Here is a 21,322-nt window from a genome sequence, read left to right on the forward strand (position 1 = left end):
ATATAAACAGGGGAGCCTGAGCTACAGTTTCTGGTTGGTCTATGACTCCCTCTGAACTTTTCCCCGAGGGAATTGCTTTCCCAGCCACTGGTTATTTTCTAAACTAAAAGTATTTGCGGGTCCAACTCAAAGCCCATTTCGGTTCAGATGTGTCTCTCCTCTGACGTGTACAGGCTGGGATGAGATATTTAATACCAAAGTAAAAACTATCCCCAGCGCCCTACTGGGATGATTCCTATACATAAGCATAGGAGAGAGTACTAACCACAGAAAAAGGCAAAATTACTTGAAAGGTCTATATTATAGAGCAGTAGCCTTATGAAAACCATGACAGGGTAATTGGATCTGGCTTGTGTGCAAGGCAGCAAGGGCTTGATGGGAGCAAGAGAAATCAATAAGAGAGAGGAAATGGGGAGGGGGAACCTTGCACGTTTTTGCAGTGAAATATCCCTTCATCTGCCTGCCTGTAGCTTACTTTTCATCAGCTGTGGGGTGACCTGCAGTCCCAGATATCTCTCAGCTATAAACACTGACTTGGTGGGTTGTTTGGTTTTTTTTCATCTTTGTTGCTTGTTCAAGAAAATAAGGCAAAACAACCCAAAACTTCGTAACTGCTCAAACTTCTTTATGCACCAGGCTTCTCATCTAACGTCTGGACCTCACAATCCCAGGGCAAACCTCACCCTGAGTGTGGTTTTTATTGTTCTGGTTTGTTTTCTTCCAGTTCAAAGGAAAGGTTAACCCCCAAAAAGAGAAGTGCGTCCTTGCTTAGGAGTCCTCTGAATCACACCTTACCAAAAGCCTCCAAAGTACGTTCAAGTCAGTGCACGTGGTCATCACTCAAGGAAAACTCTTTATCCTTGCTATCACCACTCCTGTCCACAGGAAAGCTAGAAAATATGCTAGCTAGGAGAATGATGGGGAGTCTTTGACATGGGAAAAAAAAAAAAAAACCAAAGCCAGCACTTGTGGAGACTGCACAGACCAGAACAGAAATTACTGGCTAAAAAAGACATTTCCAGATTCGTGAAAACGCAATAAACACATATTTTTTTCTTTGAATTATGTGGTGCCTTTCATGCCATTAGTGTTACGTAGTGGTGATATGAGTAACTATGGATATGGCATTGATTCTCTGGTGGCATAGTCAAACGTCCTTAGCAGCGGCTGGTTTATAGTCCTCCTCAAGTATTTGGTGTTCTTTAACGGAGACCAAGATCCCAACTTGTTCTGCAGTGTCAAAGCTGTGTTCAAAAAACCCAACCCAACCCAAACTTTCCATTTCTTCAGAGCGTCATCCAAAGGGCTGGCGTGTCAAAGCTTCAGTCCAGCGTACGGTGGGAAGGAGGAGGATTCTTCCATTTTCAAAGAGGTGAACTGAGGAATGGAGTGGAGCAATGATTATTCTAACAAAAAATGGCGGGTTAGTGGCAGAACATAGCCCAAATTACAGAAATTCTTATTCCTCTTTGCCATCTTTCATGTTAACCATGCACCTTTACTCATGGTCTTGACTTTTCTATCCCACAGAAAGCGTTAACAGAAAATCTAGGCCACCGTCGTGGAGATTTAATTCTTGTATCTATGCAGAGACTTCAGACTTCATAAACTGCATTTTAGGCAACCAGCATTACTGGCTATTAAGGGCAGCAAAGTTAATTTTACTGAACACAGACTTCTCTAAATGAGGGTGACCTGAAATAGTTCAATAGTACCCATAAGCTCTAGGGGGAATAAAGCTAGGATATACTAAAGAAATAAAGGTAGGAGCAACCTGAGACTGAGTGGTGGTGATGATGATGGTCCTGTGGCCTTCCAAAACCAAGCTGAAAATACTCACTAAGTCCAAAGGAGCATGTTTCTTCGGAAACAGGCACGTTGAGCTATTTCTTTAGATGACACCACTCACAGAAACGACACAGTTTTACATCAAATGTTCTTATTGAGAAATATCTAGAAAAGTCCAGCCGACTTGTTCATGGCACGTTATTCCACGCACTGAATGCTAAATGCAGCTACTAACAGCGGATTTGATCTCAGCCATGCTCCAAGAATTAGTCAATAGCGTGATCTTTATTAATAAAAGCTAATTGAAACCAAAATTCATCCCTGAGGATTTTCAATCAATGAACACAAAAAAAGCCACACTAAAAAGCCCTGGAAAATACAGCTTCACAGAGAAAGGGACAATGGAAAGAAAAGCCCTCGCTAAAAATAGTGCGAGTCGTTTTGTCCCTGTGCAGGAAACGTCGGCACCACCAATTCTAGCGCTGAATAATACTTTGTCTTTGGGAACGTTATTCAGTGGGAGGCAAAAGTAAATCCACAGCCAGTTCTGCTGAGGGAAGTAAACATTTGCAGATGGGAAAATTGAGGCAAAGAGGTATTAAGGGGCTTGCTCAAGGTGAAAAAAAGAAGTCGCTCTTGATTACTGGTCATCTTTTCTGGTGGGACACAAGAGTCCTCAGCTGGGAATGCCAAATTTCACTGTCCAGAGCAAGAGTTTATTATGTGTAAACCCAATAAATGAAAATTGAATTGTCCCAAAAAAGTATATGTCTTTCTTCCTCAAAGGTACTAGAAGATGCAACTCTTGGTTAGCATGCTGAGGACCTTCTTACAGGGCTTTTCACTGTAAAATGTGGGAATGGCACTAAACGCCAGCACAGAAATGTGAAGCAAAGGTGCTTCCAGAAATGCCACTGGGGCAAACCACCCCCCAGCCGTTGGGCAGCCACCCAGCAGGCCAGGACACTGCTTCTTGGCAGCTCCTGATTGCCTCCTGCCACGCTGCCTCCTGCAAAGCCACCTTTTGCTTCAGTCTGAAACCCAACCTGATGCACGGTGTTGCCTGGTGCCTGCCATGTGGTTCGGTCAAGATACCCTGACAACTTTTATCCTCGCACCACGTTTTCTGATTACTCTTTGTCTAAGCAGATTGAGTTCCAGCACTGTCCCATTAAGCACGGTGGAGCAACACATTTATTATGTTACGTACCAGCAAATTGACTGCTTTTTTTCACTTTTCTCAGCTCACGATTTTGCCTAGCATCTCTCCTTCATAGGAAAGAGAGAAAACAAGAAATAATCTTGCCATTTTGATTACAATTCTTTTTTTAGATGAGGAGGCAGGTGCCGTCTGCAGGACCATGGCATGATCCCAGCCCTATCACAGGTACTGTGCTTAAGGATCTGACTTTTTCTGGGAAGTTTGTTCTGGATCTGACTGAAAAGAATGACAATAAACCTCTTCAGCTTCTTTATTGCATGCTGTTCCACTGTTTTTATGCAGCAAAGCTTTCTGCAGGTTAAGGGATTGATCTTGCAAAGCAGAGAGCGTTCTTGGTCTGTCCGGCAATGCGTGTACTCAGCTATGCATAGGAGAAATATCTCATTCGCTTCAGGGAGGTTATCTGCTAAACCTAGGGTAATCTGACCAAAGCACGGAATACAGATGTTGCAAGAACTTAAAAATTGTGTTTTCCAGTAATCCTGGCCACTGTGTATTATAGGTCCTCATTTTTATGTTGTTTTTCTACAGACTTCAGTAATTCCTTATGTGCCGATGTCGATGTTTTTGTCCCTCACCGAAACTTTTGAACCAGCTGATCTCTTTTACATAGACAAAGGGACAGAGGTCTTAAAGCTATTAATTTCCTGTGACTTTTGGAAAAGTAAATAGAAGGGAGGCAGCATGCCAGTGTGTCTGTAGTGTACGCGCAACTGCGTCATCTGAAACCAGATAATTCACCCGGCATTACGGAATTGTTCACATTATTCCATCAGGAGCTATTCAGAACATGAATACCCCAATTACCAGGGAGATTTTGACTCTGAGTTTATACTTTATTAAACCTCGAGACACAAAGCCAGGAGAAACCAAGCTCATAGAAATGTCTTTGGTTTTTTTTCAACATGTTTGAAGTCCTTATGCATGTTTTTGATCCACCTTTAAATTCAATTTCTGATTTTTTTAAACCGACATAATAAAGTTCCTAGCAGATATTTTTTGGGGAGGGGGCAGGTCTTGCAATAATTTAATTATTCAGTCTTCTGGCAAGGTTTACATTTTGCTTTTCTGATCGCAGTGTAAATACACCAGAAATTAAATAGTCATCGTATAATTCAGTCCTGTCTGTGCAAACCTAACAAAAGAACCTTGTCCTTTAACAGAAATAAGAGTAACTGTCATACTGTAATAGCTTAAAATACATCGGAGATAATGTTTTTAAAGAATAAGAAAGATGTGTTCTAATGACCGGTGATGGCTCTAAAGTATTGCGAGAGCTTGGTTCAAAGCCCCTTGAAATGAGTAACAGTCCTGCTGACATTACTAATCTTTGAATCGGGCTCATTAATGTATTGCAGATACTATATCCCTAGCTGCCAAAAAGCTGAAAAAATTAAAATGTAGTCATAAAAATGGACATCAAATACCCATCTCTTCTGGGATTTAACACAGCAGTGAAGTATTGCTACTACTATTCACTAGTGCTTTATTACAGACATTTTCTGGCTGTTTTTAAAGGAATTAGCAGGGCAAGCAGTTCATCTCATCCAGAGCTCTGCCTCCAGCAACAGCCAGTATCTAATGCCACAGAGACTGGGAATTGCTGCAATAGTTTGCACTCTGGCACTGTAAATCAGCCCTTTCTGGGATGCGCTGTGCTGACGGAGGGAGGAAGGCTGGGAGGGGGGAATAGAGAGATTCAGGCAAGACTTTCCCATCTTTAGCTTCTCTGTGATTAATTACAGATCGATACTTCGTACTCTCCGGCTTTTATAGCTCATTAACATCAAACGGTGTCGAGATATAAATTTGTTATATTGCTTGCCAAGAACTAGGGGATGTCGAGAAGCAGACACCCGTAAATGTTCACTAGGGGATATAAATGAGACACAATTTAGTTGACCAATTTGAATCCTAGGTAGAAAGAGAATACTTAGGTTCTTTACCCGTGGATCTCAAAGTACCATACAAAAATATGTGTGTGTGTGTGTGGGCATGTGCGTATATATCTGTCAGAGAAGGAGAGGGAGAGGAGAGAGAGGGCGACTGTCGCTTTGGTCCCGTGTGGAGCCGAGAAGAAGCCAGGAATACGGAACCAGGCAGTTATTTTTTTCCAGCCCTTGGGATCATTTTCAGGTTGCCTACCTACCTGAGCAGCCCCCGGCCGCCGAGAAAGTGTTACTAAATGCCCTTGTAATGTGAAAATGCCGCGTCGGCTCCCAGCCCTGGCTCTGGGGAGCCCCAGCTCTGTCCCTTTAAGAAACCCAGCGAGTCGTGATGCTGCTGGTTGTATTGCTAAATCCCCAGGAGCCCAGTTAAGAAATGGGCAGCTGTCTCTTTAAGTGTGATTTCCTTCTATTGTATTTGAATCGTGATCAGGAAAAAGGAAATGAAACCAGAGACCCGGGGCTGAGCCAGGGAGTCATAATAATGCTAGCGATGCCCATCTCCCCCTTCGCCGCGCAGCCACCCGGCTCCGGAGCACGCTGAAAGCTGCCCAGGCAGAAAGCCTGAGCGCAGCCCGGGGAGCTCCGGGCGGAGGCAGCGGTGGCGGCCGAGGCAGCCGCTCCCCGCCCGCCGCCCCAGCCCCGGCCCCGGCCGCTGCCCCGCCGCCCGGCGCGCAGGAGGAGCGGAGCGGGGATGGGAGGTGAGCGCCCGCCGAGCCAGAGCCGCGCAGCGGCGGCGGCAGCCCCAGCCCATATTCCTCTCTCTCTCTCTCTCTCTCTCTCTCTTCTCTCTCTTTGGTGTTGCAGGAGGAAATCCTGTGAATGTCATTGGGGGGCGGAGGGGGAACTCAGCTGGTGAAAAGGCTTCGAGAGCAGACAGCCTGTGCGGGGGCAGCGGGGGCAGATCCCACCACAGGCACGCTACAAAGGAACAATCCCTGCCAATGTCATCGGCCATCGAGAGGAAAAGCCTCGATCCTTCCGAGTAAGTGGCCTCTTTTTCTTCCCGGCTCCCCCCCTCCCCGACCACCCCTCTCTCCCCGGGAGCCCTTCGATGGCCACTCATCCTCCCCACCGGCATTGTGTGCCCGCAGCCCCCTGCCCGGCGGCGGGGAGGGGGCTCGCCGGCAGCCCCCGCCGCTCCCTTCCCCGCCCCAGCCCGGCCGTGCCCGGCGGAGCCGCCCCGGGGGCAGCGGGCACCGAGCGCCGGCGGCCGGGCTGCCCCAGCCCCGGCGCCTCCCCTGCGGCGGGCGGCGGCCCCGGCCCGGCGGGGCTCCGGTGGGCTCTGGGTTGAGGAGAGCTCCCAAGTTGTGGGGCAGACCAGGCGGGAGCGGGCTCCGGGGGGCAGAGAGGCGGCAAAGGCCCCCGGGCAGGGCATTTTCCACCCGTTCGTCCCCCCCAGGGGTGCTGGGAAGGGCTGAGGGAGAGCATCCCGCTTGCCAAATCGGAAGGTGGTTTTCATTTGGAGGGACCCTCTCTGCCCACCTTTGATCTGCCCAACTCGCTGTAGCCGATTATAGAGAAAGGTCAGAGCTGTTATCTGTGGGTGTGCAACTTCCACATTTTCATAATGCAACTTTCAAGAGCTTGTATAAACTGCTTCGGTGGGGGCAGGGTGTTCTGCGAAGGGCATATAGAAAGACTTGATTGAGGGGATGCAGAAGATGAGAATTGCCCTCCCTGGGTTTCCCACTCGGCGAGGGGACCGGCGCTCGTGTCCTGATCCAGGCTTTGGGGCTGTGCTCCGCAGCAATCCCGTCCCTCCTGCACGCGCAGGCATCCCGCTGGCCGGAGGGGTGGCAACTCAGCACGCACCCCGTCATTTCAGGCCTCTACATGCTAATAACTGCAGTTAGGCTTGTCTGGAATCATGATAAGAGAGAAGAAAAAAAAATACATAAAATCGCCATTTTCAGATAACGCTTAAAACATTGCTCTTCATAAACTTGAGTCGTTTGTGGCTTGTTTCCTGAGAGATACTAAAAATGCCATCGCTCGAAGCCCGGAGCGAACGCATGGGAACTGTTTCTTTTGGGAAGTAAATCAATTCATTCCGTGTCACATCTGATGTTTTGTATGTTCCATTTTCTCTTATTTTAAACTGTTTTTTAAGAAATGATAATCCAAGCTGCTAGGTAGATGAAGTTCGGGTTTCAACTACAAAGTTTTAGTAATCTTTATTTATTTACCTACCTTGTGTTCTAGCGACTTAAATGCTGGCTTAGAAATCTACAGACATCAAAAAGCTAATGCATAAACCAGCAGTTCTGTTCTGCGTAAACATCCGCCAGGCTGTTCCGGAGTGTAGGGCTTTCCGAGAGACCTGGCTTGCGATTCCTGAGCCCCCGTCAGATGAAATATTTTGGGGTACATCCGAAGTTTCAAGTAATGGATAACAGAGGATAATAATGTGCGTTTCCTTCTGTTGGAAGGCTCTCAGAACTTGTCAGAGTGGAGCTCGCGTTAGGAGAGGGAGTATGGGGCTCAAAAGAATAAACTTGGAAAAACCAGGGCCTAATCACATACAGAATTCCCCATTATTTTCATGAAAACTCCCAGGACGGAGAGCTGGTAGGAGAGGGATGTTATGACACAACTTGCAGTTTAAACTTAGAAGAAAACCAGAACAGAATATAATCAGATAATACCTTAGGGCTCAGCTTGCCTAAATAAAAACTGCAGGATCAGTTTCTCGGCACGGAAGTTCCTGACCAGTGGTCGTTTCTCCCTGCTGAAGAAAGTAATTTTTGCCCAGAAAACTGCTGACCCAGTAAATAAGCAGTAGTAATATATTTTTTTTCCTGTTGCCTGCTGGAAACTGGGAGCAGCCTGATCCTTCTCCGACAGTGCAGGTCTCCCCAGCCCGAGGGGGGACAGACCAGCGACAGAAGCAAAGCCTTGAGGGACTCTGCTAGAGCGAGAACCCAATAACGTACGACAAAATTCGGGGCTCCGCTCTACCAGCTATTGAGCGCCTCGGTCATCATCCAGTGAAGCATAAATGTGCAAACATAGGCCCTCCTTGCCGCTAGGCACAGGTTTAAAATTAAGCAAGTGCTCAAAGGATTGATCCAATAGGTTTTTTATTAACTTGCCTGGGGTTTGGATGAGGCCCTCAGTGGCAGCACCAGGGCACTGCAAACCTTGCAGAACTGAGCTCAGGCGCCTTGCTGTTCAGTTTTTTGCTGTCCTTTTTTTTTTTTTTTTTGTGGCAGAACTTGTAAAATTACACAAAAAGGCAGAGATGAGAATTCCTTAAGAAAGTAGCTTTGGAGAAAATTCTTGCTTTATCCCCAGGTATTATCAGAACCATCCTGGATTTCAGAGCTTTTTTAGAAAGGGAAAAAAATATTGTGCCTGAATAGTCAGTGCTAATATCACAATAAAGATTTCTGCCTCTTTTCACATGGGGGTGTGTAAATCCCAAATAATTGTTTGAGCTATGTTGGCATAGACCCATCCCAGGGGATTTATGTCCTTCGCTGAAGGAAAAAAAACGTCCTGCAGTAACATCAGGTAAAATTCCGGCTCTATTAAAAACAGCAGCAAAACTTCAACCAGTTGGGCAACAGCCTCCTCTGTTGTATTTATTCATTTCATGCTGTTCAGAGAAATGACATCCCCAGACGTAGTCTTCAAATTTCCATTTCCCAACGGCAAGTTGACTGCATGTAAAGTCCCTCAGGTGCCTTTTCTAGTCCTTTAGCCCTTGGTGAGACAGAAACTCCCTTTGCCCCCAGCAGCACTAACCGTCAAAGCTTGCAAGCTCAGGTTTGCGATATGGGCTCATGTATTTTGGGGTTCATGCCCAGATGCTTTAGGGCACTGCTGGGGTTCTTCAGTAAGTTACAGGGAGATCCAGAGCTTAGCCCTGTTGATTAGGTCGCTTACAGTTGTTTATAGGTAAATCTTAAAAATTTTATTGGGAAAAAAAAGGCATTTTTTAAGGGAAATGAAAGCATTGCTATGTGTCGTGGACAAAGCAGAATTGTTTGAAAATGTGAAGAGCAGTAAGAACTCCTAGGACTCGGGGGTTGTTGGCATTCATCAGTCTGCACAGCCATAACCGGCATTTCTATGAAATGGTGAATCCAGGCAGCTTTTGGTTGTACTTTTGAAAAAGTGCAATCTTTAATTCTGGCAGACTCATGTTATGGGAAGGGTATTTCTTTTACAAGAACTGCATGGATTGAGACACATGACTGAGCAATTCATGTCCTGTCCAGTAGAAGAAAAATGATGGATCTACACAGACACCAATGTGCTAGTCAAGTAGTAGATGCCTTTACAGTAATGAATACACGTGGCTGATACAGAGATTGCCGTGTTTATGCATTATTCTTTGAAGAAAAATAAAAAAATAGTTCGCGAATTTTTGCACACTCTTATTAACTCTCTAAATTTTAAGCTGTTTTTTTTTCTAAAGCAAAAGAAGAGTGAAGTCCTGCTCCCTCTGATGTCAAAAGTGGAGAAATCGTTTACTCTGCTGGGAGAAAAAATGAGGATGTAATCCTCGTTCCAACTTGACCAATCTTGTGTTTCGTTTTTCCTTCTCCTTCATCTCATGCGGATGCTTTCAGAGTACATTTTCCTTCTCCAATGATTCTTTCATGCCCTCAGGGAGCCCGTGGATGAAGTCCTCCAAATTCCCCCTTCGCTGCTGACATGCGGCGGTTGCCAGCAGAACATCGGGGACCGCTATTTTCTGAAAGCCATCGATCAGTACTGGCACGAGGACTGCCTCAGCTGCGACCTGTGCGGCTGCAGGCTCGGCGAAGTGGGGAGACGGCTGTATTACAAACTGGGCAGAAAGCTCTGCAGAAGGGACTATCTCAGGTACAAACCCACTCCTTCTACCCTCGCTCCCCTTCTATCCTTGCAGCTTTGCTTTGTCATTTAATTAGTACCGCTCGTGAGCAAAGATCCATAAAGAATTCGGTTTTGGTTACTCTTAAACGTAAAGCCGGGCAGGAGTCACAGTTGTAACGTGGCACCGTTTGCAAGCTCAGGTTTACAATATGGGCTGATATATTTTGGGGTTCATGCCCAGATGCTTTAGGGCACTGCTGGGGTTCTTCAGTAAGTTACAGGTAAAGCCAGGGTTAGCCCTGTTGATTAGGTCACTTACAGTTGTTTATAGGTTAAATCTTAAAAAACTTGTTGGGGAAAAAAAAGGATTTTTTAATGAAAATGAAGGCGTTGCTACATGCTGTGGACTAAAGAGAATTATTTGAAAATGTGAAGAACACAGTAAGAACTCCTGGGACCTTGGGGCTGTTGGCATTCGTCCGTCTGTGCAGACGTAACCTGACAGCTCCAGGAGAACCGCGCAGTGTCAGCGTGGGATTCTGGCAAGCAGAAATTGGGAAAAGGTGATGAATTTCAGCAAGCTCCCCCTGAGCTGACAGTGAACCGGTTCCCCCGAATGCTTTTAAGAAGTTCTGTGCTTCTCCAAGCATTGCTTTGGAGCTGAAAGGTATATAAAACCAGGTGCCAAGATCGGCCACTGATGAAAGATCATTTAGTTCTCTCATTTAAGACCCCGGTATCCAAGGTAACTGAATTAAATTTGTTTTCCTGATGCAGTAATATCAGCTATATAAGAGACGTGGGATTCCACCAGCCGGCAGGGCTGCTGTACCTGCTTGGTGTCTGAAGCCACTGCCTTTTATACAGCGATTGATCCCTGTCTTGTTCCGCATCGCTGCTAAAGTTAGCTGCGACACTTCAGGCAGAAGGACGCAACGTGCTGTATGATTATTGCAAAGCTACAGCCTGTACAGGAAAGTTTGATTGCACTGATTTTTGGGTCCAGTGGATTTTTAGCCTTCTTAAGCCTGGTCCTAAATAGACAAGAATTTACCCATTTTGCTGAATCAGATCCTACAGCCACACTTGCTACAGGTATTTTCATTAACATCTCTCTGCCTCTCTGTTTTGCCAAAATTTGTAAGCAGAAGGATTAAACTGAGATTAATATATTTCACAAAAATTGATAATAAAGGATCTTTATATTCTTGATTACAATTAAAGTGTATTGATCTTTGCTGTGCTGGCTGTGTACCGTTAATGGATCCCTAATGTTACAGGAGGTTTGTGGAACAGAATAGTGGTATTTGGTATTTTTTCAGCTACCTTATTGAAGGCTAATTTACCTGCCAATAAAAACTAAACCAAAATCTCAGTGGAGTTCCTAATTATGGTGTCCCTGAGCTTTACCGATGGGAATTTTGCTAAGCAGAAACTCAGAACTGAGTTCTGCTAATGGGGCCGCTTGCAAATACTCCACATACACAACGGTCCAGCAGCGATCCAGTGTTAGCCACACTTTCCAAATACTTTTCATCTTAAGATGGAAGCAACAGAAAGCATGACAATACAATTAATGTATTTTCTTGCAGTGAAATTCAACGTTTTTATTTATTTAATAATGCAACATATAATATCTTCCCTCATCAATGAAAAATTTGGCAACCTTTGTGTAACCTTAGTATTACTTTCCTTGGGCAGAAGTAAACACTGACATCTCCTGGTAGACGAAAGAAATTATGTCTTTTCCCCTTAAAGAGCTCTTTTAATTGAGTGGGCATTCTTTTTCCAGTTCAGAAGATGATGTGAAGCAGGCCCAGCATATGTGAGAGAAGTGTAGGAGGTGGAAAAACTCTTTCCAGAATTAGTAGGGAAACTTAGAAGTCAAACTCAAAGTATACTTTGAACAAGTAAGGAAAAAAATGTATGCATTTCTGCTTATTTATTAATGATTTGACTTACAAACTCTGTAGCCAGAAGACTGTGTGAAAGGCTGACATTCACATATAGCTGAGCTTGTTGCTCTGCTCCAGGTGAATGGTCGTGCATGCCGTGAGGGCAGTACACAGCCCATGCATTCATTACAGGCTCCTTTTGATAGACAGTACCATCGTGATCTCAGCAGGGTTTTTCAATGCGGATTAAAGAGCAGTCCGGATCATAAAATTGTTTGGGCTAGCGTAAGTACCTTCTGGTCTTAGCGTGTATCCATCTGAAACCCAGCAGGAGAGACTTCATGGGTATAGAAATGTTTGGGTTTGAAAGCATCTCCAACAACAAGAGACAGGGGAGTCTTAGACCATGGCTTGTGCCAATTCCTTTCTGTAAACTACAATAGCAACAGCTGAAGATAGGCAAAATTTATCAACGGAAAGGTAATTTCTATCAATCACAGAAGTGGAAGTATTAGCATGGCACAACTTTATGCTGTGATCTGGGGAACCTCCGGAAGCTGCTCAGCAATTCAGGATAAGGTCATTGATCAGAGAAGCCAATTGTATTGAAAATAGGTGAGGACGTTGGACATTCCACTTCCATTTTTCGTATTGCAAAGTTTAGAGTTCTGCTCGGCAGCTTTGCGTGTGACCTCTATCTAACTTGGCAATACTATGATCAAGGCACTGATGCTCTGTTCGTGTTTTGATTTGGTTTTTCCCACCTCCCCAGCAAAGGAACTCTGCTGACTTCTCTGCTTTTGTTGTTTTAGGCTCTTTGGCCAAGACGGCCTCTGCGCCTCCTGCGACAAGCGAATCCGGGCTTACGAGATGACCATGCGGGTGAAGGACAAAGTGTATCACCTTGAATGCTTCAAATGCGCCGCCTGCCAGAAACATTTCTGCGTTGGGGACAGATACCTCCTCATCAACTCAGACATAGTATGTGAACAGGACATCTACGAGTGGACTAAGATAAATGGAATGATCTAGCAAAGACATGCCTCGTAGTCTATAAAAGACATCTCACAGGTGACACCGATGCATAGCTGCAGTGAGGAGATCATCACCTGAGCTATGGGCTTTGTCTAAAATGGGGGGAAAATACCACGGAGTCGGCCCTTTGCAGGCAGTGCTACGTAAAATCTAAACTACATATAGGTGAAGAAGGGAGACCGAAGCAATAGTAGATAGACTGACTTATGTTAACAAAGGCGTATGGACAATAACTGACATCAGCCATGTAGGTGAGAGCTGGGGAACAAACACAACACGGTAACGAATTCTCGTAACTGGAAAAAGAGTAGGGACTTCTGTAAAGAGATGTTATGACTTTGTCACCTGCAGACTAGGATTGTGCAATTGAATTTTCTTTTCGTCTTGTTTTAGTTACTGAGTTTAGGCGACAGCTCCTAATGTAGACATGAGGCAGACTACTGGAAGAAAAGGGCCATCGCTTACGTGGTCATGCTATACGGCCTTACACTTCGGGTAGGAGAGAAAGCAGGAAGAGGGAGGGGGTTATTTTTGCATGGATTTTTTTTTTTTCTTTGAGAATGAACAGTGCATCCTCTAGTCCCAAGCTCTTCTTTAAAAAAATTCTGCTGAATAGTTGTTTTCGGGCACTGCTGTTTCGAGATGAGATGTTCCACAGATCATTTCTATACAAATATAAATCTAAAGAGTTGTTCAACTATTTTATTAACTTAGATTATATCGATAAAATATTTGTTGTGTGTAGTAAGACTCTGCAGCTTTAATAAAAATAACAGAAGATTTGAGTGTTGTTATTTCTTTTTTTTGGAGCTGGGCTGGATTTTTTGTGTATATTATTTATTTTATTTTTTGTAGCAGGGTTTCTACACTTCGTCTACGGCTGATGCCTGCTGGATCCGCTTAAGGTTGCGTTTCAAAGCTGTAATGTGAGAACACTGAGGTCTCAGTGAGCCTTGTGGAGTTCTTTGTGCTAAGCAGAAATTAGTGTTGTCGGAGAAATTAGAGAGTGTTGTGTGACACTGAGGCTCTTTGGTGTTTATGAGGATGTTTTGAGGCCGGTGGCCCACAGAGAAATACATTTGGGTGTTACTTTGCAACAAAGACAGAGCCTATCTGATCTCAGAGGAGACCATGTAAGATCAGGGTCTCCTAGAAAGGTAGTGCATCCTGATTTTGCTCTGGGTTATTGAATCCAGTATAATATCACTAGAGCAAATCAATACTTGCTAGGATTTCAAAAGAATTAAGTTCAGAGCCTGTCTCGCGAAGACAGTTGTCACTTGCTTCTTAAACAAAAGGAAGTTTTGTAGCATTGTACTAATACTAAGAACATAAGAAGTATGCCTGGTCAGGCAAAAGCGGACATTCGGTACCTTATTCCCAGAGACAAGTAGTGGGCGTTCGGGCAAGCAGGGGGTGACCTCTGCCCGAAGCCTTTCCAGCTTGCAGGAAGGTCCAGCGAGCTTTGTGTGAGCTTGCCTTCAGACCCCTCTGCTTAACGCCGACCCACAGACCCACTCTGCGTGAGTTTGCCTAGTCGCTTTTCTTTGACTCTTTGGCCTCCATAAAGTCCCAAAGCAATGGTTTTCACAGTGTAATTCCATGATGTGTTTATTTCAAAACCTGTTGCCTGATAACTTCATTGGTTGGCCACCATATTGTGCGAGATAATGTATAGACGTTTCCTATTGCCTTTTTTTCACTATTCTTGACTTTAAAGACCTACATCATATTCCCTCCAACTTATTTTTTCTGAGATGAATAGTCTATGCTCCTTCTTGCAGGAAAGCTGTTTCATGCCTCTGATAATCTCTGTTTCTCACCTCTGTATGCTTTCTGGTTCTACATTTTCCTTTTTTGAGAGCGTCACTAGAAATGCATGCTGTGTTCAAACGTACTAAAAAATAAAGCTTATTACATAGTTGAACCAGTCTGACCGTCCCCTCAGAAGAGAGCTGGCATGTCCATTCACCCCATCAGTACTAATATGTAAGGAATAGCACCTAAGCATATGGATATCTATTAGTCTGATTATTTTCAATAAACTTGTCACCTAAAGGATGTCTCATCCAAGTGGCAGGACTGACAACATTTTGCATTTTACAATGGATGTTCTGAGACCAATTTTTTCTTTTCTTGCTTTTGTTGTCACAACTAGCGTCGGGGACAAAACCTTTAAATCTTATTACCAGTGAAGTTGGAAACTATACAGGGGACATAATGAGATCTTGCTTGAAAAGTATAGTTTGAGGGCTTTGTGATTTAGCTCTTCTCAAGTGATATGCTGACCTCTGGAGGCCATAGGCAGCTGGTATAATTTTAATTCTTAGCCTAAAATGTATCCTTGCTAGCACAGGCAAGAAAGCAATGTACCCAAGGAAACCACAGCTATCATCTCTCTTCACCCTCAGTGGCTCCTTGCAAATATTCTGTCCAGGTAGAAATGAAGTCTCAGTATCCCTGTTAGCTTCCACAGCTTGGTGGATGTAACCAGGATGCTAACGCAGGGTGGACGTGCACAATCGTTCTTCAGGTCTGTGTGTGGGAGCACATACAATGAGCTGTGCATCACCAGACAAGGCAGTACCAACAGCTTCATGGCAGACGCCTTTAAAGCTTTCCAGGTCATCATGCTGTGCTGTGTCATTGCAATGTCCCTCTCAAAGCCCCTCTTCTTTCTCCCCCTCTCCTTTCCCTGAAAAAATATACCCCGATAGCACTATTGTACGAGCAGGGCAGAGGAGCGCTTACAGCTTCATGAACATCTACTAGTTCATGGCAAGAAAATTTTCCAGAGGATAGCAATCAGCTATAAAGCTGATTTTTCTGTAGTCGCGCGCTAACGATGGAGATGAACAGGTATCAAAGGGACTGTCGTATGCTGGGGAGACTGGGACTCCGCTCCACCCCGCGGCACTGCCAGCTGAAGGGCCTCTGAACAAAGACCCCATGTTTCAGATCACAGGTAGCCATCTGCTGATAGTCCTGACTGTGCGAGGGACAGTGGGAGATAAAACGAGCTTCCCTTTGACAAAGAAAACCATGATTTTGCCTTTTCAGAATTGCTATGAAGAGGTTTTGAGCCGCAACCCGATCTCATACAGCATGATGGTGTAACTGACTCTAAAATAACTGCAGTCACAGAGTTACACCAGCATAACGATAGCATCGACGTGGTATCATTACAGGTAAGAGTTTTGACACTTGTTCCCTAAACCCTTTCCAGTGTAATTTTTAACCTTACTCAGGCATGCTGCAGAGCTGATTTCCATGATTCCAGCTCACAGAGAGGTTTGACTGAAAATTTAGTGTAAGGGGCCTTGTTAACATCTGGGTTGAGATTAGGTAAGAGTGTCAATAGTTCAGGGAGGCTTTGTGGTTTTGCACAAATGAGGGCAAGATCTGTGTTTTGTTCCCACCTCAGAAAGTATTTATTTCCTGCGTGACTTTTGGCAAGGTAGTTAAATAGTCTGCTTCTCAGTTGCCCACCTGTAAAGTGGAGATATTATCACTTAGTCTTTTTTTAAATTTAAAACTTCCTAATGGAAATAAATTTAAAACTTCCTAATGGAAATACACTCATTATTTTGTGTCAGGTATCATTTACACGGGAAAATACATCTTAAAATCTAAATGTATTTGTAAAGGAAGGATGCTGCAGGGTCCACAGTGGGTATTCTTATTTTGTTACAAGACCACCGGTTTTCTCTAGTCTACGTAACTTCAGAAAGGGCTTAAGCTGAGCTGGAAGATGACACCTTGTGCCAGAAGAAGAGCCTCCACTTGAGCAGTAGTATTGCTCTACCTGTATAATTATACCAGTCTGTTGGTGGACTTTTCCCCGCCAGATTCCTAACTCTTGCTCTCCGGATCCAGGAGGAGAGCGAACAGATTTCTCTTGGAATTAGCGTAACCAGCACTTCGCCTCCGTCCTCATCTCAAGTATGTAAGGACTCTCTCCTGAAATCACAAGCAGATAAAATGTTCCAAAAGCAATGGGGAAAATAAAAGCAAAGATGATTTAAAGGCATAGGCAAAAGCACAATACTCGGAATATGACTTCATCAGCTGATATTCAAATGCATTGTCCTTTATATGTTTTCAATATCAGCAGTATTTTAAAAGGCATATCATCCTTCAAGATTTCCCTTCTTTGTCCCCATTATTCAATGTCATGGTAGGAAGATGAGAGCATTACCATCGATATCACTTTTTTAATTCCGTGCCCTTGAATAAGGGCAATAAGAACCCCGCATAATAGAGTTTTCAGCGGAGAGAGTAAATGGGAATTGGTTGTTAATTCAATACAGGATACAGAAGCTGTCTCTCCCATCTCTTTTTCTCAAGGTAATACTGTGCCTCCAATTGTCATTATACCCAAGAATCAAATTATTTGAATTCTGGACACATCAGCACAAAACCGAAGACTCCCTGCCAATTTCATAGCCTGCTTGGAAGAGAACATCAGAGAGCATCACTCATTTATACGACTGCCAGCCTGAGACTGTAAATTCAGAAAACAAGAAGGCCTCAGGTGCTGCACTTTAACATGTCTTTCTGCTCCTGAATCAGCCCCCCTTACCACCCCCATCACACACAAGGTAACATTTTATCTCTGAAAGGCAAAGCTTTCAAGCATCTGCCGGGGCGAGTATAGACTCTGTACGGCCTGAATGTGAATTGAAAATGAGACTATTAAGTATATTAATTGATAACAGTCACTTGTGACTTGGAAGGAGATTCATGACACTTGCAAAAATAATCTATAAAGATTGTTGTTGCTCTAAAAAGACAGTGCAGCATCAGCTTATTTCACTTGCAGCAGGTTCATCTCTTTTATAGGGCATACTGCACTGCAGGCAAAGGGAATTTTAATGGACACTGGAAAAAATGATCTATTCCTCTGTCCCATGACAAAAGAGAAACCATAAAAAGACATAGAACAGAGAGATTGAGATACGATATCAGAAAACATTTAAGGAACTATAATTAAATTAAGATTCAGAAGTCTGTCAATGAGACGAAGATTAAACTGGCAGAAAGTTGAACCTTGTTTGAAGCAACTTGTTCCCTCCTGCTGTGGGCTGTTTTGTACCAGGCTAATGAGAAGGCACATCTCTGAAAGGTTCCTAATAAGCCAGCAGATCTCTGATGGTTAATTAATAAACATATTTTGCAGGAGTATAGCATGTTCCGTTTAATGCTTTTCAAGTGCCTTGCAAGCATTAATGCATGAATGCATTACTCTGTCCTGTTTTAAGCTACAAGCCCCACTCCATAGGTGGGGAAACTGAGGCACAAAACGAACATGACCTGCTTAAAAATCACACAGTAACTCAGCCAAACTTCTACGAGAGCAGAAGTTAGATCTCTCGGCTTGAGGGTGACCATTCAGCCACGGACCATTTGACAACCGCTGATGAGGCAGGTATGGGTACCGCACGGCCTGACCTGTCCGACAGTGGGGATCTCAAATACACTCTGAGTGTCAGAAAGCAGCCTCAAATAGCATTTTATATGGATATTTTCTATGAATTACGCCTGACAGTGATATACACCCCTCCCTGCGTGACAGACAAGCCAGTATATAAAGCTCAGCTGTGTTTGCGGAATCAGGAGTTAACAGCCCATGGGGACATTTGGGCATGGGTGGTAAAAACGCATGCACTTTGGCTAAAATAAATGCATTTGATGACATCTATGGCTTATTCTTCAAACACAGAGAGCAAGCCACCATTTCACTCTCTGTAGCAACACTCTAGCAATGCTTGAAGCACCCTTAAGCCTCCTTATCTGTGTTCTTTGCCAATAGCAAAGGGATGATCAAAACCTCCTGTTAAACTGTTTCTCTATTAAAAATTTAGCTTTCAAATATTTGATTTTTAGGGGGTGAAAAGCAGATCATGCATGAAAAACCCATTTAAGATTTTCAGGGAAGATATTTTCTTTTTTTAATGAAAAGGTTGAATACACTTTTTGCTGAATCCTTCGTGATCATCTCTGCTCTCTCTCTGGCATATTCTGGTTTTATTTATACATCGGCATACTGCAGCGAAGCCTGTAACCAACTGCAAGAAGCTTCATTTCTGTGGAGGTGCTGGAATAGGGGAGCAAGGAGGGATGCTGTGACCGTAGTGACTGGGGTAGTGAAAAGTAGCCGTTGCTCTGCAGCGTTGAGAGAGGAATAACCTTTTAAAGCCATGACCCAAGAGAACTAACTCCTTTTGTAGTCCAGTAGCTCTGTGCCAGCTACCTCCCACATGACTGCTGAGATGTTTCCTCTTCAGGGCTTCATCTTCTTGGGTTGGTAAAAGCTTGCACTAAGAAGGCTATGAAAGAAGCCTGAAAAGCAAAGCAGGCTTTTGTTTTCTTGTTTCAGTTAATCGTTGCCGCCCCCTGTCTAAAAGACAAAAAGGTAAAAGCATTTCTCTTGCGGGAAAGCTACCGCAAATGTTTGCCAAGGTACTCCAGGCAAAAATGATCTGGAAGCAGTGGTGCAGCAGAGCAGCAAACCAGCAGAGCCCTTGACTTCATTCTCCAGTCTTTTGACTTTTTTAGACCCTGATTCTGAGCTGGGATTAGAGGTTTGGTTTTCTTTTCTCCTCAGATATGTGTCTTGCCTCTCGTATCAGATAACTTTACCAATGTATTTCACAACACCTGCAAACTGGTTTTGAGATACAGACGATTCACTTATTTACATTTATTTTAAAGAGACAATCACAATAACAGTTAAATTCTTCTACAATAAGACACATAGTCTTCAGTCTGACAATATCCTGCAGCATCTTGACAGCTACCCAAAACAGTGCTTAGATACCATGTTGATATCTCATTAAAAAGATCTAAGACCTGCAATCATCAACCTAAGGATGCTTTGCAACGCTGGGAAATTCTTGGCTGGCTCGTAAGACAACGAGCTCGTAAGACAACATCACAACGTGGTTATGGGTTTTTTTGCGGTTGGTAGGTGCAAGCGAGCGCCAAACGAGCTGTGGTGCTGTCGCCCTGGAATTCTTGGAGCTGGACCAGCAGCGAGTTTGACCCAACGTGCAGGAGAAGCGTGTTGTTCAGCTGATAAGGAAACTGAGAACGTGCATCAGCAAATACAGTTTGTTTATCCCGTAATAACTGTTTTTGAGTAGCACAAGCAAAAAGAGGCTGGGTCTGCACTAGACAGATAAGAGCTCTGACCGAAAGGACGACCAAAGGTCGCACCAGGCCTCCTGGAAACTTCAAAAGAGAAGCCTTCGGTGGGAATGGATGACTAAGGGAATTGCAGAGGGCTTCTGGAGTATTTTATCTTTGTGCTACCTCTTCAAATCCAGCTCAACACTTCAGTCATTTATTGTTGCCATCATCTGATGAATGTACGCTAGGCTCAGCCTTCTTCCTACGGCACAGGTGTTTGTAAGCCAAAAAAATCCCACCGCTGCAGCCGTGGCTAACTGGCCGCCTCATTAACAACCTCAGCTAATAACCTAAAGAAAGTATGCGGAACTGAAATGTGAGCTGCTATCTGGTTTGTACAAATGTTTTTTTTAGGTCAGGAAAGACCCAACAGCAGCAGAATTTTCTCTAGGGGTGCCCTGTTATTCTCTCTGTTCCTCAGGTAAAGAAAGACCTTCAGCGCTCCCAGACAAAACAGCCAAGGTCCCAGCACTTTCCACAAGATCATGAAATATTCCTCCAATCCTCGCTTTCAGCAGGGTCTTTCACCCATCCCTTAGGCCGTGAATCACGCCGTTGCATCAGGAATCACACCCAGTGAAAATGCTGTAAGCACATGAAATGATGAATATTCCTGAGGCTTTATTACTGCCTTTTGGACCAAATTAAGTTCGAAATAAGCAATCTTGGTCTCCTGTGAACTTTGTCAGTCCTATGCTGTGTCAGTATTAATCCAGCACGCACAACTATATGTACAAAACCTGAAACCAGGTATTAGCGTTGCTGGCCTGTGATGAAGGCATCCACTGCACTGAGTTTCTCTTCTACACTATGTGCTTAATTTAATGTGTTAGCTCTTGGACGCAAGAATCGTGCCTTTCTACGCTATTCACACTCTGTAAAGTAAGTAAACTCTCTTTTTGATACTTTCACAGGTTAACGATTACCTTTGTAGCAGTATCTGATATTTGATTTATGTGAAAGAGGATGATATGAAAGGAAAACCAACTCTGAGCTAAGCAACCCTGGGAAAGGATAAAACTTGGGTATGCCCGTTTGTGTCAAGACGGAATCTTTCATCTGGAGAAAAAAGCCCAGTCTATTAAAATTACTCTCTAAGTGGGATTCCAAACTCTGCAAATGTACATAAATATTTTAGACCCATTTTGGAGCTAAGAATCTGAGACAAAAAGATTCACTAATAAAAAAAGACAAGCCTGAAGTCAGAGAGCACCTTGACTTGGAGCTGTGCTGCAGAAGATAGGGGAGGACCAGAGGTGGCTTTTTGACAACCTTAGGCAACCACTGTAGACAAGAGCATCCATGTAGGGCCGTCCGACAAATCCAGATAGACCGGCCACAGTTATGCTGCCCCAGTGCTCCTTCCCTCGCCGTCCTTTGCATCAGGACCCACAGGGGTCAGGGGCACGAGGACACGAGGCTCAAATTCAGCTTGC

At 44.2% G+C, this 21,322-nt stretch overlaps 1 protein-coding gene across 2 annotated transcripts; it reads left to right on the plus strand.

Annotated features, from left to right (window-relative positions):
* The first annotated feature begins 5,429 nt into the window (after window positions 1-5,429).
* Window positions 5,430-20,219, plus strand: LMO2 (LIM domain only 2). Of its 2 annotated transcripts, XM_087742427.1 has the most exons (7): window positions 5,430-5,657; window positions 5,764-5,941; window positions 9,577-9,792; window positions 12,473-15,660; window positions 15,756-15,883; window positions 17,043-17,296; window positions 19,666-20,219. In XM_087742427.1, the coding sequence occupies exons 1-4, from the start codon at window positions 5,651-5,653 to the stop codon at window positions 12,690-12,692; spliced, it is 621 nt and encodes a 206-aa protein (XP_087598553.1). In that variant the 5' UTR covers window positions 5,430-5,650; the 3' UTR covers window positions 12,693-15,660; window positions 15,756-15,883; window positions 17,043-17,296; window positions 19,666-20,219. The 2 variants fall into 2 exon arrangements, with proteins under 2 accessions (XP_087598553.1, XP_087598563.1); XM_087742437.1 differs by lacking the exons at window positions 5,430-5,657; window positions 5,764-5,941; window positions 15,756-15,883; window positions 17,043-17,296; window positions 19,666-20,219 and adding exons at window positions 6,811-7,030; window positions 10,201-10,328 and having other exon boundaries at window positions 12,473-13,475.
* Window positions 20,220-21,322: the final 1,103 nt, after the last annotated feature.

Source organism: Nipponia nippon, unplaced genomic scaffold (assembly GCF_047370975.1).
Source record: "Nipponia nippon isolate SJK-2023a ecotype South Korea unplaced genomic scaffold, ASM4737097v1 scaffold_10, whole genome shotgun sequence".
NCBI classification, from domain to species: Eukaryota; Metazoa; Chordata; class Aves; order Pelecaniformes; family Threskiornithidae; genus Nipponia; species Nipponia nippon.